Source organism: Pimephales promelas, chromosome 8 (assembly GCF_988280905.1).
Source record: "Pimephales promelas chromosome 8, fPimPro1.hap1.1, whole genome shotgun sequence".
Classification (NCBI taxonomy): Eukaryota; Metazoa; Chordata; class Actinopteri; order Cypriniformes; family Leuciscidae; genus Pimephales; species Pimephales promelas.
In genome coordinates this window covers 23,162,386-23,179,176 of record NC_142776.1, presented here as the reverse complement: position 1 = coordinate 23,179,176, position 16,791 = coordinate 23,162,386, and the positions used below count along the sequence as shown (strand labels likewise).

General features: G+C 37.9%; 1 protein-coding gene across 4 annotated transcripts in view; it reads right to left on the bottom strand.

Annotated features, from left to right (window-relative positions):
* Positions 1-16,791, bottom strand: part of wwc3 (WWC family member 3) — a 52,715-nt gene that overhangs the window by 17,285 nt on the left and 18,639 nt on the right. For all 4 annotated transcript variants that reach the window (XM_039691613.2, XM_089134198.1, XM_039691612.2 and 1 more), the window contains exons 2-6: positions 9,683-9,792; positions 7,928-8,131; positions 6,678-6,754; positions 4,623-4,702; positions 146-275 (exon numbers count right to left, since the gene is read on the bottom strand). In XM_039691613.2, the coding sequence (XP_039547547.2) occupies positions 146-275; positions 4,623-4,702; positions 6,678-6,754; positions 7,928-8,131; positions 9,683-9,792 (601 nt within the window). The remainder of the gene's footprint in view (positions 1-145; positions 276-4,622; positions 4,703-6,677; positions 6,755-7,927; positions 8,132-9,682; positions 9,793-16,791) is intronic.

Here is a 16,791-nt window from a genome sequence, read left to right as displayed (position 1 = left end):
GAAAGAGTTTGCTATAACAACACTGTGATCATGTTTCCACAATCCACAGTTCTACATATTTTGTTAACCAAGTATAAAAATATAAAAAAACTTTTCCTCTTTCAAGGAAAAATCTATGAAGATGATGGACTTGTGTCTATCTGACCTGGATGAGGTCCTGCCTCTCCTTCTCGCCGGTGCTGATGGCCTTTTTAATGCTGCGGAGCTCGCTGAAGATGGCCTGCGCTTCATCTAGTTTGTAGTTGGTGTGACTGCTGGACATCTTCCGGTCAATTCTGCTCAACACAACATACAAGTGAACAAACCATCAGCCATGTGGTTAATCTTCTGAGATTATTTGCTATTGAGGTACTGGGAGTAAAAAAGAATATAATAGAAAATACAAACATTCAGGATTCTTTCTTACAATATGACACTAAGCACTGGGCATATGCCATCATTTCCTCTGACTCTCTATTTAACACAATCTGTTGCTGTAAATGCAGCCCAGATTAATCTTAATGTAGATTGACATTGTGTTCCATTCTCCATGGCCGTGCACAGACTGCGCCTGGATGTGTTGTTCATAAATATCTAAATACGGTTTAAAGATTCTTAACCGCTCAACTAATTATAAAAAGTTAAACTAGCAATGACATCAGAGTTTATTTATGCCAAACAGGGTGTTGCTCTACCAGAGCCAAGCCAACATCACTTCTCCACACAAAGCTAATATACCGTCATCTTTAGTCATACAGTATGAGAATGTTAAAGAGAGAGGGAAAAAAAAAATCTATTGCTCTTGAAAGGAAAACGTGAGATGGCAGCTGTAGATGTAAGCTTCGATTTATTAAAACTTGCCTCGCTGACCTGTCTAACAGACTGGTTAACCATTTAGCCATGTTGGAATAATATTGTTTTAACTTAAACCAGCTTCTGGTCTCAAAGGCATAATAATTAGGTGAGTGAAACTGGAGAGCACTGCACTAAAACCCTCCCGTCGGGGAATGTCTGCCTTCTAAAGCACCAAAGCACTGTGGGATATATATCCTCCAAAGTGTAATGCCTGAAATGTTGGGCATAGAGACAGGATGCCATTCTAGAAACAGAAACAACCAGCTAAACTAGCTTAAGAAAACTTGAAAAATGCCTTTCATCAATTTGAACAGGAACGCATAAAGAAATGTTTGGTTTCTCAATATACTGTTCTATTACATACAGCAAAAATGATAACATCTTAAGATGTCATAATGGAAATTATAATATATTAAAATAAATATATGATTCTCAAGCTGCCAAATTTGATGGTTGTAAATCACAGGAGTGGGGGAGAGATTGTGTAAAGCATGTCTCTGGCGTGGCGCCTGATCTCCTGCCATAGGCCACTTCCTGCAGGCCACCCTCCTCCAACAGCAGGTACTGTCAGCTCGCCTGCCCTGCCTCTTCCTCTCCTCCTCTCCACACAAGCAGGGCTTTGTTTCCCCCCTTCAAACCACCAACCTTTCACAGCCCTGCCTGACCAGGACCCGAGTCTGCCAGGCTACAACGAACATCTACCCACCCTTTCTACCCCAATATCACTGCGCACGATTGCCTGGTGACACAGAACAGACATGCCGGCTGCTAGTTTTTAAGACGTAGAAAGGGAGGAAATGACCTTGAGATCATTCAAATTTAAGTTTTTCTACAGATATATGAACAAATTTCTTATAAAGTGTGTATTAAATTAAAGCTGCAGTCCATAGCATTTTTGGGGCTAAATATTTTTCCAAAATACATATTTGAGAAAATACATAACCAGCCAGTGTTCAATCTGCTTGCCGTAGCTCGATTCAAAGCGGTAAGCTTGTAATAAGGTTTTTAATTTCAGTGGTACTGGTGGATTTCCACGGGAGATTCGAGCATGTCTTTGCGTCATTACGTCAGAAGGAGTCTCATTAACATTAACAATTTGAGAACAAACTATAATTTGCATGGTTTTACATGATATGATAAGCTATTGTTAGATTTAATCAGCGCGACTTACTGCAATGTCAGAACCAGAACAAAAGTGGATGTTTCTTAGCAGTTCATACATTTTCTGGTGAAAATTCTTATATTGGTCAATGGTCATACTTCCAAAAGACTAATCTGTGATTCTGAATGCCAGTATCCACACCAACTCGGTGACTGACAGCCTCTTTAAACATTGTGTTCATCCACACTGTGAGGTGTTGAACTACAACTCACGTAAAGTTGATAATTCTGTGAATAACTGCAATTGCAAATTTCGAACAGAGATGGTAAAAAAGAGGGGAAACTGCAGACAGCAGCTTTAAGATTAATCTGGTTTCTAAACACTATGTTGTTATGTTATGTTATGCTCAAAAAATAAATCTTATTATTTTATCAATGTTAAAAACAGTTGTCCTGCATAACATTTTTGTGGAAACTGTAATTTTTTTCAGTATTCTTTGATGAAAACAAAGTTCTAAGGAGCAGCATTTATCTAAAATAAATCTTTTATAATATTACAAATGTCTTTACTGTCAAAGTATTTCTTTCTTTCTCTTTCTTTCTTTCAAAGTCTTACTGACCCCAAATATATACCACGTTTTCCATATATGTATTACATATAAATAGCAAAGCTTTGATGCGACTTCTACAGTAGAGCGACTGCTGTTAGACACTAGCAACATATCTCAAAATATTCAACTGAGCATTAGACTGACATCAAATAAAAAGTAAAAATGACAGTATGAAACTACAGAGGTCCCAAGGTCAAGAGGGAGATTCCACTTTCTTACAGAGCGGAGTAAAGAGTTAATCTTGCTATTCTGGGAGCAAGTAGAGTTGTGTTCCATCTAAGAGATAAGGGCCCTCACTGGGATGCAGGAAGCAGGGAGGAATTTGCTGCCAGATATCTCTCTGTTTTCCAAAATGCTTTCAGGCACTTTTTGCTCCCTCCTCATCTCTTCCCACCCCTCCTCTCACGCTCTCTACTCCGGACTCTCACTCTTTCTCTGCTTTTTGAGCTTTTCCTGCCTTGGCAAAACAGTCAACTGGTGCATCCTCTTCCTGAGGTGGAGTCCCCTTTTCCAGACATACACACACACAAAGCTTTTTTGTTGGTTTAGGTAAAATTCCCCACACATATTCCCGGATCACTTTAAAAAAAAACATATAAACCCTACTCTACAATCTTGTAAACACTACAAAAAAAACGACAATCAACAGCTTTACTGCAATTCAAAACACAGCATCCAAACAACTATTCTATTTATTTGGAACACAGTATATGAGAAAAGTATGTTTAATCCGACATTTACAGAGCAGGTAACTAATTTGGATTTTTTTTAGAGCTTGGTATCTGGTAACTGTTTGGTTTTCTGCTCCACTGAACTGAATAATAGTGAAATTAGGGCTGAAATTAGCCCTGAATGCACTAGCTAGCTATGCTAAGTATAAGGACGGGCTTGTCTAAATGAACAACTCTTTCAACCTGACAAAATATTACTAGAGTGCTAGCAAAACAGGTATTGATGACTCGGTCGAGTTTGTTTTTTAATCTCTAATCCAAATTAAACTTCAGAAATCAATTTGGCCGAAACGTTAAGCACATGATTCCATTCGAACTTTGTTTTGTAGCCAATTCATGACCCATATTAATATCCATAACAATTTTTAAAATAAAAGATTGGCCTCCCGTTGTGCTCTAATGATAAAATGCTTACTATTCAAAATGTAACCAACAGCTATGATGTCTTGTACAATTTTCACATGTCGGATAACCGTTTATTTAAAACGGTAAAAAAGAAGAAGAAGAAAAAAAGAAGCTTTGAACCAAAGCATAAAACCTAAACTTACTTAAAAATTTAACAATATTTCTCCTGCCTGGCAAGTATCATCATCAGGAAATACAAACCTACCTTCTTTATTCATCTACTTTAATGCAAGTTACAACTGTTTTGAGACAAGAGAGAACGTCTGTTTGGGATGATTTGTTTCCGTTTGTGCCACAATCGCTCAGAGGTGAAGATTGTAAACTTTAAAAGACTGTAAACTTATGCTTATGCTATACACTCTCTTGCAAAAGCTTGGGCTTGGTGTGATTGAAAGATGCCTTTTATGCGCTCCAAGGCTGCATTTATTATTAGTATAAAATGCTTTAAAAACAGTAATATTGTCACTTATTATTACTATTCAAATAAATCATGTTCATGCATCATGAAAAAGACTGGGGGCAGGGAGGAATAATACAATTTTATGCTAGATGTTTGATGATGTGATGATGTGCTATATTGTTCAGAGTGATTTAAAGTGATTCGCTATGAGATTGCTTGGCTGTTCTTGTTGGTTAAGTAGTATCTTACTGTTCTAAATTCAAAAGAACATGTCTCTATGGCATTTTTGTCTCTTTCCCCCTTTTAGTTGTCATCTGCCTGACAAAAAAAACTGATAGAACACCTCTCCCCAAAGAGCTGGTGCAGGACATTGTATGCCAAAGTTAAATATTTTAACACTAACTCCAAACCTCATGTAGTAGCAATAGCAGGCCTAATAGTGATGCATGCCATTACAAACAGCAGTAAGCAATGCACTTAATCTATTCATGCTCTGTGTGTACAAGTGGGTGAGGAAGGGTTTAATTCAGTTTAACTCACTCCTGTAGGGTCTCCACTCCCATTTCCTTGTACTGCAGCTCCTGTCTCATCTGAGCCAGCTCCTGTTTGAGCCTAGAAAGCTGTGGACACAAGAGCCACTCAGTCAATACACATCAAAACACACAGTGGGATTCCCTCAGAGACACCATAGCAAAAAAACACGGAGTCATCAGCAGAGACATGTCTAATGGTTCCCGACCCGCCCAACATAAACAGGAACTTAAAACGACCTTAAACACACAGAGCCCTCTGAAAACCGCAATGGAGGAATGTAGGGTCATTTAATATACAGCAAAAAACACCCAGATAAGTAGGTAACAGGCCATGGAAGACCAAATCTGACATAATATAGTGCCTATTTACTACAAAATCTTTTTTACACTTTCTGTTCATTTATTATAATTTTCTCTGATTGCTGTCATCGTTTCATTAAACAAAAAAAAAAAAACTTTACATAAATATTTTCCATACAATGACGGTTTAAATGCCTGTCACACTCCAAAAACTTAGGAAAGAACAGATCGTAAAAGTAGCCCATGTGCCATTTACCGTTCAGAAGTTTGGGGTCAGGACAATTTTATTTAAAGCAAGCAATTATGTAATAAGATGCATTAATTGATCAAAAGCAACATCAAAGACATTTATAATAATGCAAAAAGATGTTCTGTCCTTTGAACTTTCTATTCATCAAAGATTAATGGAAAAAATATTAAGCACCACAACCGTTCTCAACTGTGATAATCATGAGGAATATGCTAAATTGTTCCCCAACCATGGCAGTGGGTATATACTTCCAAATCTTGAATGTGGCACATCGATATAAATAGAGTGTTTTAAAGAGAGGATCAAAACAGGATAAAAATTTGTCTATTTTTTGTTAAAAGAAAAATGTTTTTTAATGTCAGAATTTTGATAACATTATAAGTGGACCTTATAAAACATTATAAAATAAATAAATAAACAGTTTTCAACTTTGATAATGAAAATATTTCTTAAATACCAAATCAGCATATTAGAATGATTAGGATCATTTGACACTGAAGACCGGAGTAATGGCTGCTAAAAATTCAGCTTTGCATTCACAGGAATAACTTATGTTTTCAAATAATATCATATAAAATGTAATTTTAAATGTATTAAAATAGAGAAAACAGTCAATATGTATACACACACATATATATATATATATATATATATATATATATATGTACACACACATATACATACACATATATATATATATATATATATATATATATATATATATATATATATATATATAATATCATATAAAATGTAATTTTAAAATGTATTAAAATAGAGAAAACAGTCAATATGTATACACACACATATATATATATGTACACACACACACACACATATATATATATATATATATATATATATATATATATATAGTTATTTATTTATTTCTTTTTTATCAAATAAACAGACTTGGTAAAGCATGAAAAAACACTACCCCCAAACTTTGGAACAGCAAGTTTACTTCTAAAACAAACAACAGCTTTGAGTATGGAATAGAATAAAACATTGTTAATCGAAAAGTCATTCATTGAAAATCTCCCCCTCTGTAAAATATCTAAAATAGTTATTGAGTACGGCACATGTGATAATCAAACTGGAAGCGGCACTACAAATGAGAACTAGCTGCGCAAATAGTCTTCTCCATTTCTCCTAAATTTCAATGGGGAAAAAAAAGCATGGTTTGGAACAAAACATGAGAAAATAATAACTTTTAAATTCTCATTTCTGGGCGAAAGATTCCTTGACAGATTTAGTCAAGATTTAGATCAAGAGTTCATCATCCACAGATTTTCTGACACAATAACTCTTCCTGTAGTATAGCACTAATCTAGAGAGGCCCAACCAGAGGAACACAGCAGTGAACCCAAACCTAGGCCTCTTCTTCCTATAGGTACCCACCTCCCCTCAATACACATATAAAAACACACAATCAACGCGGCACATGAGGGGCCCAGCATCTCCCCGTGGGCCTGACGTATGAGGCATTGTTCTCAGAGGATAATGACTTACCCGCTCACGCCTACAGGCGATTTCCGCTTTGATTTGGTCAGGGTCATATTTTGCATTTGAAGAGGAACCAGAGTGAGCTATAAGAGAGAAAGAGGAGTCAAAAAGTCACAATCACATTCTGCTCATGTGTAACCAGTGATTGTACCTTGAATTACACATATAAATGACAGACACACAATACAAAATCTCTTCAAATCTTAAGATAAGAAATCAGAACACTTGCATAAATGTACCATGATTGTGCCATGTCATGTTTTAATTATATATACTATATATATATATATATATATATATATATATATATATATATATACACCATGTAAATACTTTAGTGCATGTCACCATGAAATTTCATGATATTCTGATATTAAAGGTATCATTGGAATTTGTTTTTGTAGTAAAAGCTGGATATGTGCATAAAAATTGAAGAAAGAAATACCATAGACAACGTCTACATGTGATTTCTGCTTTCATTTGGTCATGGTCATATTTTGCATTTGAAGAAGTAAGAAGATTCCTAGAGTAATTAATATAATCAATCGAATCGATGAGCATAATTCTAATTTTTATAATTAAATTTATTTAGATTTTTTGGCGGGCAAAAAGTAGACAGTGTGAGGGTGAAGCAATTGTGCCTATATCATAATGAAAAAAAAGCCTCATTAAAATAAGAAAACCTTATTCAACAGTAAGTATTTTTACTTAGGAAAAAAATGTTTACAAAACAACCTTTTAAATCATCTTAGTATACTATAACCTTAATAATACTAACCCTAATAATAATTATCTTAATATGAAGATTAACATTAAAATTATACCAATATATAATTAATAAGAATGGTTATACCAATAATAATACTAATATTACTAACAATACAATTAATATTTTATAATGTAAACGTTTGTTCGCCAAATTAAACGATGACCATTTTATCGTAAGTGATCGATTTGAAAAAAAAAAAAAAGTAAAGAGACGTTTCAGCAGAAACTGAAGGGTGGCAGGAAAGAGAGGGGAAAGTGAAGGAAAAAGTTGGGGTGTGCTGGACTAGAGGAGGAAGGGAGGAGGCCACGAATGTACGAGTGAGGAAATAAATACGATTTCAGCCAATGAGTGACACTGAAGTAAGCCTGGAGTAAGAATGACTTCACTGAAACTTTACACAACATGACTAATAGGTTGGCGTAATTTTAGATGGCTGAATCAGCAGTGTGTGTGATGTGATTAAAGTGAGATGTTATGCGTGTCTCACAGCTGGTGATGGAACGGTTGTCATCCTGAGTGAGTTGGTTGAAGAGTTGCATCTCTTGCTGTGCCAGCTCAAGTCTTTGCTGTTTGATCTGATACATCTCTTTCTTGGCATTGAGAGCCTCCTGCGCCACCACCAGGTACTCCTTTAACATGCGCTCCTGCTCCTGACGCCATTGTGTGCGAGGGTTCTCTATCTGGGTCGTCTCTGGGGAAGAAAATAATGCTTTGGTTATATACATTTATAATTATATTATATATATATCTGATTTACATTTAAAGTTTTTTAGTCAGACATGATAACTTGCACTGCTCAGCATTATTTGAGATGGTTCAATACGGAAGTAAGTTGATTTGGCTGATTCATAACAAGGAAACATAGCTTCTTGAAGGCAAGCCTTCAAGTTTAGCAAAAAGTGTAATGTATGCTAATGCTAACGGTACACAGGGAAGGAGATCAGAGGCCCTTTTATTAGTGGATGTCAATGGCTTAACTACACTGAATAAACTGCTTTTGTGGGGGAAACGGCTTCTCTGCGACTTATTTAATGAATTGACAGCCCATTGGCAAATCTTCAACATGTTTGCTCTTAAACATACGTTTTAGGGTTTACCACGAAAAATATACTGTTTTATAAGCAAAGTAATAGACAACTGCTTGACAGATACACTTCAGTTTATGGCACTTTTCATTCATTTCTATGGTATGTCCGCAAACAGTGATCGACAGTCACACAAATTGAATGACTCCCTCTATCCATCCCTCCATCCATCGTTCAAGATTCAAATATTGTTCAAGATTCAAATATGTCCACTTTGGTTGATACATGTGAATTGGGTTACTATCTTTGGTATCAAGAATAATGCTATTGTTGTATATGGTTATCAGATACTCATTTTTGGAGTAATCTCTTGGATGATGGCTTTAATACTATGGTTTTGACATTTCATATGTCAATGACTTAACAATGGCTTTTATATATGAAGAGTTCAGATGCAAAAGCCTCTAAGTGCCATTTGAAATTTTCTTCTAGAATGATCATTTTTATCAAGCTTGTATATTTAAGTTCAGTGATTTCACTTAAATGGCAATGATAATTACCTATTAATTGTTATTTAAGTGAAATTACTGAACTTAAATATACAAGTTTGATAAAAATCCCCAGACAGCAAACTGACATTGAATCAATGTGGAAACGACGTCTCTCATGACATTGAAACAACGTTGATTTGCTCATCGAATTAACGTTGAACCAACGTCAGACGCGGCATTCTTCAAAGCTAAATGAAATCGAAAATTAGTTTGCTTTCATAACGTTGAAACAACGAACGCGTTGATTTCAAGTTGATTTTCCATTAGTTTTGAAAGAATGACGCATCTGACGTTGGTTCAACGTTAATTCGATGAGCAAAACAATGTCAGATCAACGTTGTTTCGATGTCATATTTCCACGTTGATTCAATGTCAGTTTGCTATCTGGGTCATCATTAAAGAAGAAAATTTCAAATGGCATTTAGAGGCTTTTGCATCTGAACTCTTCATATATATATATATATATATATATATATGGTTGTTGCTGTTGTTTTTAAATAAAAACAAACAAAGAATAAATACATACATTTTACATTTAGGTTTAGGTGAATTTTGTAACAACTAAATTAATCAACATATTCAACTAATAGACAGCTCTAGTTAAACAAAAATGGCTAGATGTGTTAAAAATGACATTTAAAAGAAGAACTAAAGAGCTGAACTTACTATTGATGTGGTCGATGTAGTAGACGCCCACCTGCTGGTCATATACCACCTCCCAGCCCAGAGGAAGCTCATCCCCCACACAGTCGGCAAAGGTCAGAGGCTTGGTAATCCTACAGGAACAGGGACAGAATGCCAAAATTAACACAAGAGTCAAAAACACCTAGAAACTGTGCTGTACAGGACAACATATAAAACTCAACACAACAGAGTTGGAGTGTTACAAAAGCAAAGCTGCTTTCGCTGTTTTTCACAACATTGCGTGATATGGCTCATGTATTTTGGGGTGTTTAAAGCATGTGTACAAAGACTTGCATTGGGATGAACAAAGCTGTGTGGAGATTTAAAGAATCTGGGACATTCCTTGAGATCTCTAATGAATGTGTGTTCAGTCAGTCAACAGCTACTGATCTCCTCACCCCAGGTCAAAAATGTGTGTAATATAGGCACTGCAGGAAGAGACAGCCCATAAACACATTCCACACAGCAGAAAGCAGGCCTGCCACACAGCCCACAAACACAACCAGGACCCGGACCAGGACACTGGATACTCTGCACAAATCACTTTTCACACTTTTGATAAACCACATCATGTAACGCTCTAAAACAATTCACATTCTTCAAATATCTCCTGCACATCTTCAATGTTGAAAATATTGGCACTGAAATTTTAGACTGGATTCAGGATAAACTCACCCAGATTGGATGTGTTTATATAGGATGTATTCTTGTGCTCGAAAACAGCTGGACAGAGCACAACTGACTGGAATAGAACGCAGTGGTTATGTGACAGTTTTGAAAAGTTGACGTGTTTTTAACTTCACGGAGTATCTTAAAACGCAAAATACTTGAGAGTTGTGACGTAATGACCAATGATGTCTGTCTGAATGTGAATGGGAGTACAGTGCTTTAATTAGGATCATTTTAAAGATGCAAATAATCGATCAAAAAAAAAAAAAAATAAATAAATAAATAAAATGTAAAAAAAATTTAACAATACCAGCCTTTCTGCAGTACAATACCAAGTATCAGATTTAGGTAAATTTGAAATCAGCCTTGCCAATCACAGACATGTTTCTTGAGCAAGTGAACGCAATGGCTTTTCACATGCATTTAAATTGGTCAGAATCCTCTCAATATGCAAGTTTGTTCAACACGAGTTCTGCACTCTGCAAATTGTTTCACTACAACCAACAGAGTTTAAACAAAGTAAATAAGAGATTCATTACACGATCGAGACCAATTTTTTGATATCAGGAGTTTTCACGCAGTGAGATTGTGCTACTGCTGAAGTGAAGTTATATCAGCCTCTTTGATTATACGGAGAGCACCCTTTGCTCAGTTTCTGTCAATAACTTTGCTCACTTTCTATAACTTGAATAAAAGTGGTGTTTTTTTCATGCTGCAAAGATTTGGGAGTGATAACCATATTAAAATGTGGGACTGATTCTGAAATTGTTATTTCTGACATAGTGATAAAAACCATAGCATCAGGCAGGATAAAAACAAATCTGATGTCAAAATAGATTTGTGTATTAATTCTTGCAGTGTGAAATAGACCAGCTATTTGTTCTGTTACCACTAATATTTAATTTTCCATTGTATTACTAACATTTATGATCTTTTCAATACAATGTTTGCTTAATTTATCTAAAGGCTACATACATATTAATGTATTAATTAATATTAACTAATTTAATTTAATGTATATTTTTTCAAAATAAAAAATAAACTATTAAAATAAAATAGTGTTTGCTCTGGTACTAAAATTGGCACTGAAAACATATTCTTTATATTACTGTTTTTAACCTCTTAACAAATAAAAAAAATAATGCATACAAAATTAAAAATGTAATATTTTAAATGTAAACAAATTAAAGAGAAAAAATAAAAAGTTGTAAATCAAATAGTCAACTAAAGGTGGTCCAAGGTACTCATAAAATACTAGCCTGACTTCGTCATACTCATATTCTATTCAGAATGTGAGTATGATACTGCTCCATAGGGCTTTGATTATGAGGCGTCTTAATCGAACCAGGAAAAAAATACTCTGCACTCAATTGGATAGACCTACAACCAATTAGAGCAACACAGTAAGTGACGTATGTTGAGCGAGTTGTCAATAGACCTGAACTGCATGCACTCTGGAAAAAGTATTTAAAAGAAAAATCAGTGTTAACGATCTTTGCCGGTGTTGCAAAAAGAATTTAACACTAGAAGTGCCAGAATTCCAAAACTACTAGAACGGCCACGAACGGTCATTTTGACCGTTAGATTCAAAACAGTGTTTATTTCATTGACGATAACTAAAAACTAGGTTTGAATGACAAAAACTATGACGAAAATGTTAGTGACGATATGCGAAGCGGTCAATAGGCTAATAATAATAATAGGACTAGCAGAACTAATAAACCGCCCATGCAGCAACAGCGCAGGACAGGGCAGCAGAGCTCACCAGGATCATCCGACATGAATGGATCATCTGGATCCGCCGTGTCTGATGATAGCAGCCGTCTCTTTTTCCTTGATGTGGACTCTGACTCTGAATCACTCTATAGCATAGATAACGCAAGTATTATAGATAACTGTAGTCTGGTTTTATTTGCTTATTTCTGATCAACAACTAATGTAGAAATTATTATATAGCAAACACCGCTACAGAGGTGACCGGTCGACGGACCTTTCTGTTGACAGTTGAGAGAACAAGATCAACTGCGGGATATTTAACAAAAAAATATCGCGAAATTCAGTGCGGTCAATATGACCGTCTATGGCCGAAATAGGTAAATATGTTCATTTTTTTGTTTTGCCTTACGTTTACGTAACTTAATTTGTATGAAAAGCATTTTAAATGAAAATACAGACAATTTTAGGAAAAGTCAGGTACCAACAGGATTTTATTATTTTTTTCAACAAAGTTATTGTAGATATAAAATTCAAAACGGTCAAAATGACCGTTGTGGCCGTTCTAGTGTTAAGGACTCATGGAGCACTTGTAAACTCGAAAAACATTTTTTGAATGAAATAGAAAATGTGAATGTATATACGAACAAGTTCTCCGTTTAGAAGAAGATCTCGACAATAAAGCCAACAAATCTGCTCGCATTTGTCCAACCTGTCTCAACTTTATTACACAGTTGGAGCGGGACTTGACTGATTTTTAATAAATCGAGAGATGACGAAAGACACCAGGCTGAAGAAGCGTGTTCATTTGAGTCTTCAAAGAAAAGAGAACAGGAGCCAAAACGATGTTTTAATGATGTTTTTAATGATGATTTAAATACAAAATGATGAGTAGCATCTAATAATTTATTTTAAAAAATACACCGCTTGTAATGGGTACAGTGACTACAAGTATGGGTATGGTGTGCGAGTAGTATAACAATAGGTTACTATCGTAACCCCGGTTCTCTGAAACGTCGAGTGGAGAGATCCACCTATGGGAAGGGCATCCACACCTGACCTCTGCAGAAGCATTCAATTGCACCAAGTCTGGCCTGACCGACAGAAGCGTGTGTCCAATGCCCGGTAAGGGACCCACCCCTTACCCAAGTGTATAAAACACTAGCACGCGCTATCTTACCTCAGAGAGCATATTTGCTTCTCATGCAGCAAGCGGGGCAAGCTTGGTGGATCTCTCCACTCTATGTTTCATAGAACCAGGGTTACAATAGTAACCTACTGTTCTCTTTCATCATCTCGTGTTCGAGATCCACCAATGGGACATATTGACAGCTCCCCGATTTCCCAATACACTACAATGAGGCCCTGAAAGCCAGAGGACGGTCACCTAGAAAGGCGGTGCATGAGATGTCACAAGAAAACATCCACACAAAGTGAGGAAGCCACCTTAGCAACAAAGAATGTTATATATATATATATATATATATATATATATATATATATATATATATATTTATATATATATATATGTAATATGGTAACATGTATTGAATAAACCTGACTACACTTATAAGGGTGAATATATGGTGCCAGGTGCAGGTTAGAAACATGCTTAGTGACTATAAAGTGCTGGACTAGGCAGCCCAGACTTAAAGAGGGGTAGAGGGCCTAAGAGCACAAAGCTACAAAGAGCCGGCACCTTGGACAGAATGAGCTACCGGGGTTCTGCATGGTGACATCAAGCCGGTAGTATCTCTCAAACAAATGGGGAGAGGCCCAGCTTGCAGTGGCACATATGTCCTACAAAGAGACTCCCCTAAATAGGCACGAGGCAGCCATACCTCTAGTGGAGTGAGCTCTGATGCCCTCTGGAGGCTGCACTACCTTCGATTCATATGCCAAAGATATAGCTTCCAAGCCAATGAGAAAGGCGTTGCTTGGAAATGGGGTTCCCTGAGCGCGGGGGGCCCCAAGAGATGAAAAGCTGGTAGCTTTTTCTGAACGTGCTGGTCCTGTCTAAGTATAGCCGTAGGGCACATACAGGACACAAAGCGTTCAACCTCTGATCCTCCATGGAGCTGGGTGAAACGCGGAAAGCTCAATCACCTCACACGTGAATGCTGGAAAGCATTTTGGCAAAAAAGCCATGTTGGGCCTGAGTAAAACCTTATCTCCACTGAGCGAGAATATAGTGCACGAGGGATGAACAGAGAGTGCATGCATATCACTGACCCGGTTGGCAGATGCCAAGGCCAGGCAGAGCTCTCTTGAAAGACAAATTCTTAAAGGGAAATACTTCCCAGGGGCTCAAACGGCTGTTGAGACAATGCGTCCAGCACCATGGAGGGGTCCCATTCAGGAACAACTCTCCTGGGGACTGGAAGAGAGCGCTGTGCGCCCTTCATAAACCTATGAATAAGGGGGGTTGTCCCACTGTAGCACTGTCAAACACAACATAACATGCAGCGATAGCCGCTAAATAGACCTTAATAGTGGAAAAGGATCTCCCCTTATCCATAAGCTCCTGCAAAAAGCATAAAATGTCAGTGATTGAGCACTGATATGACGGTACCCATCGCTCTTCACACCACTCTTCGAACACACGCCACTTATTCATAAAGGGACTGTGTCAAAGAGGCTCTGGCACACTGAATGGTGGCCACAACACGTGGGGGAGGCCCAATGTGTTTAAGTTGGCCCTCTCACGGGCTAGGCCCAGAGGGCCACCCTGTCTGGGTGCGGGTGATAAATTTCCCCATTCGCTTGGGACAAAAGGTCTGTGCGAAGTGGGAGAGGCCAAAGCTGGGCATACAGCAGAGGGATAATCTCTGAGAGCCACGGTGCCTTGGGCCACCTGGGAGCTATCAAAATCCTGGTCAAGCTCTGTTCGCTCACCCTGGCCAGAGACGGTGTTATACGCTGCCATATCTTTAACCTCCAGACCCGCCAAGCCGTGCTTAAGATCAAGAGGGTCCTTCCAATAGTGTCGCATGAGCTTAGCGCATGCAGGGAGAACAGGCATGAGCTACTTCCCAGGACCAGGAGGGGGACCTAGGAGTTTGCCATCACACACAGCCCTCTCTTAGTCGGCGGCGTTCTGGAGGGCAGGCCATTCCATGCTGAGATGAGCGGTCGCTCGCTCACACACCCATAAGGACTGCGTGCGGCAGAGTAGCAAAAGGGATGGGCATCCCTCGTGGCGATGAGTTAACCGCAGGCGGCAGGGCATGCACGCGACTGCCCGTCCAATGGGTTAGTAGGGACAGAGAGTTTGAGATCCACCGGAGAGGTGAAAGCTGAGAAACAGGCGGGCAGCCTGAGCAAATCCAGGTAGCGAGCGTGGGTGGCTTGCAACCAGAAATAAATCCCAACTAAACAGCTTGATGCAATTGGATGCTTCTGCAGAGGTCGGGTGCAGATGGCCTTCCCATAGGCAGATCTCGAACACGAGATGATAAAAGAAAACAAAGCGTCACCATTGTTTGATGCAGCAATGGCTTTGACATGAGTTGCATCGCCGTGATGTCCATTTCGGTTGCTTGTTTTACTTGGTCTTCCGTGAGTGCTACCAAAGGAGAAACCACAATACCACTGGGTTTACATTGTGTCCCATCTTCTTTAAGACCATCGGAGCCAGCTGATAAATTAAACTTATGCCGAATCCTGTAGGAAAGACGGTAAACACATCTAGACGATCGACAAATGCCTTTGTTGCAGTTCTCTGTTCGTCTTTTAAAATTAATGCTCTGTCGATTTCTTCTAAAACAGACGCGAAAGCAGAATCTATACATCTCAATTCTCCCGCTGCAGTCATCTTTGTTGTAAACCAGATCAAACCCAGCGCTCTTTGATGATGCGATGATTACGTAACTGCAGATCATCTGTCCATCATCATATAAAGCCCGCCCTGGCAATTTGATTGGCCTGACCATTTTTTGACTGATCATAATTACTCCTCAATGGATCGAGTCCAGACCGAACTTCCCGACCAAAAAATGGCTGGCACCCAGGATAATAAAACACCATAGTATTACCATGATTAGTGGTTTAAAAAAACATAGCACCATGGTACTCTTTTGTTGGTAAGGTAATGCGATAAAGTTTCCTGGAATGTTTTAACTTTCTTTTTGTGCTGTTGAGTTTTTGCATCGGTTTTCAAAGAACTTAACTGCTTTTTTCCATCACATTTTTTTATTTTGCTGGCGGCATGTTGGAAAGAGCTTTAAAACATGCACAGGAGGATTCCAGGTTCAAATCCCAGCCACTGTGCCCTTGAGCTAAACACTTAACCCCTGTTTGCCCTGAGGTGCGCAGTAGGACTGTCTGTGTGCTTTGACCCTTCTCTTCGTCTGTGTCAGATAACAGCAGGGTTATGAAAAGAATTCCTGGGAAGCTGTGGAACCTGCAGACAGTTAGTAAATTCTACAAATTAATAAATGTCCGACTTCAATCAGATTTCAGTTGGAAATGTCTTGTGCATGGCTTATGATTTTCTTTCTGAATGTTCTGACAGTATTTGTTTCCCAAAGGAGCCCCACAGAAATGGCCTCAGTTCCTAAAAATCAAGACACTTAATCAAGTATTATGTGCTTTACTTTCAAAACATTTGGACGATTTTGAGATAAATACAGACTGGCCGTGTAGACTTACATAAAATCTTAGTGTCGTGGAAGCACGAGAAACATGAGAGGAGGGGACCGATGAGGAAT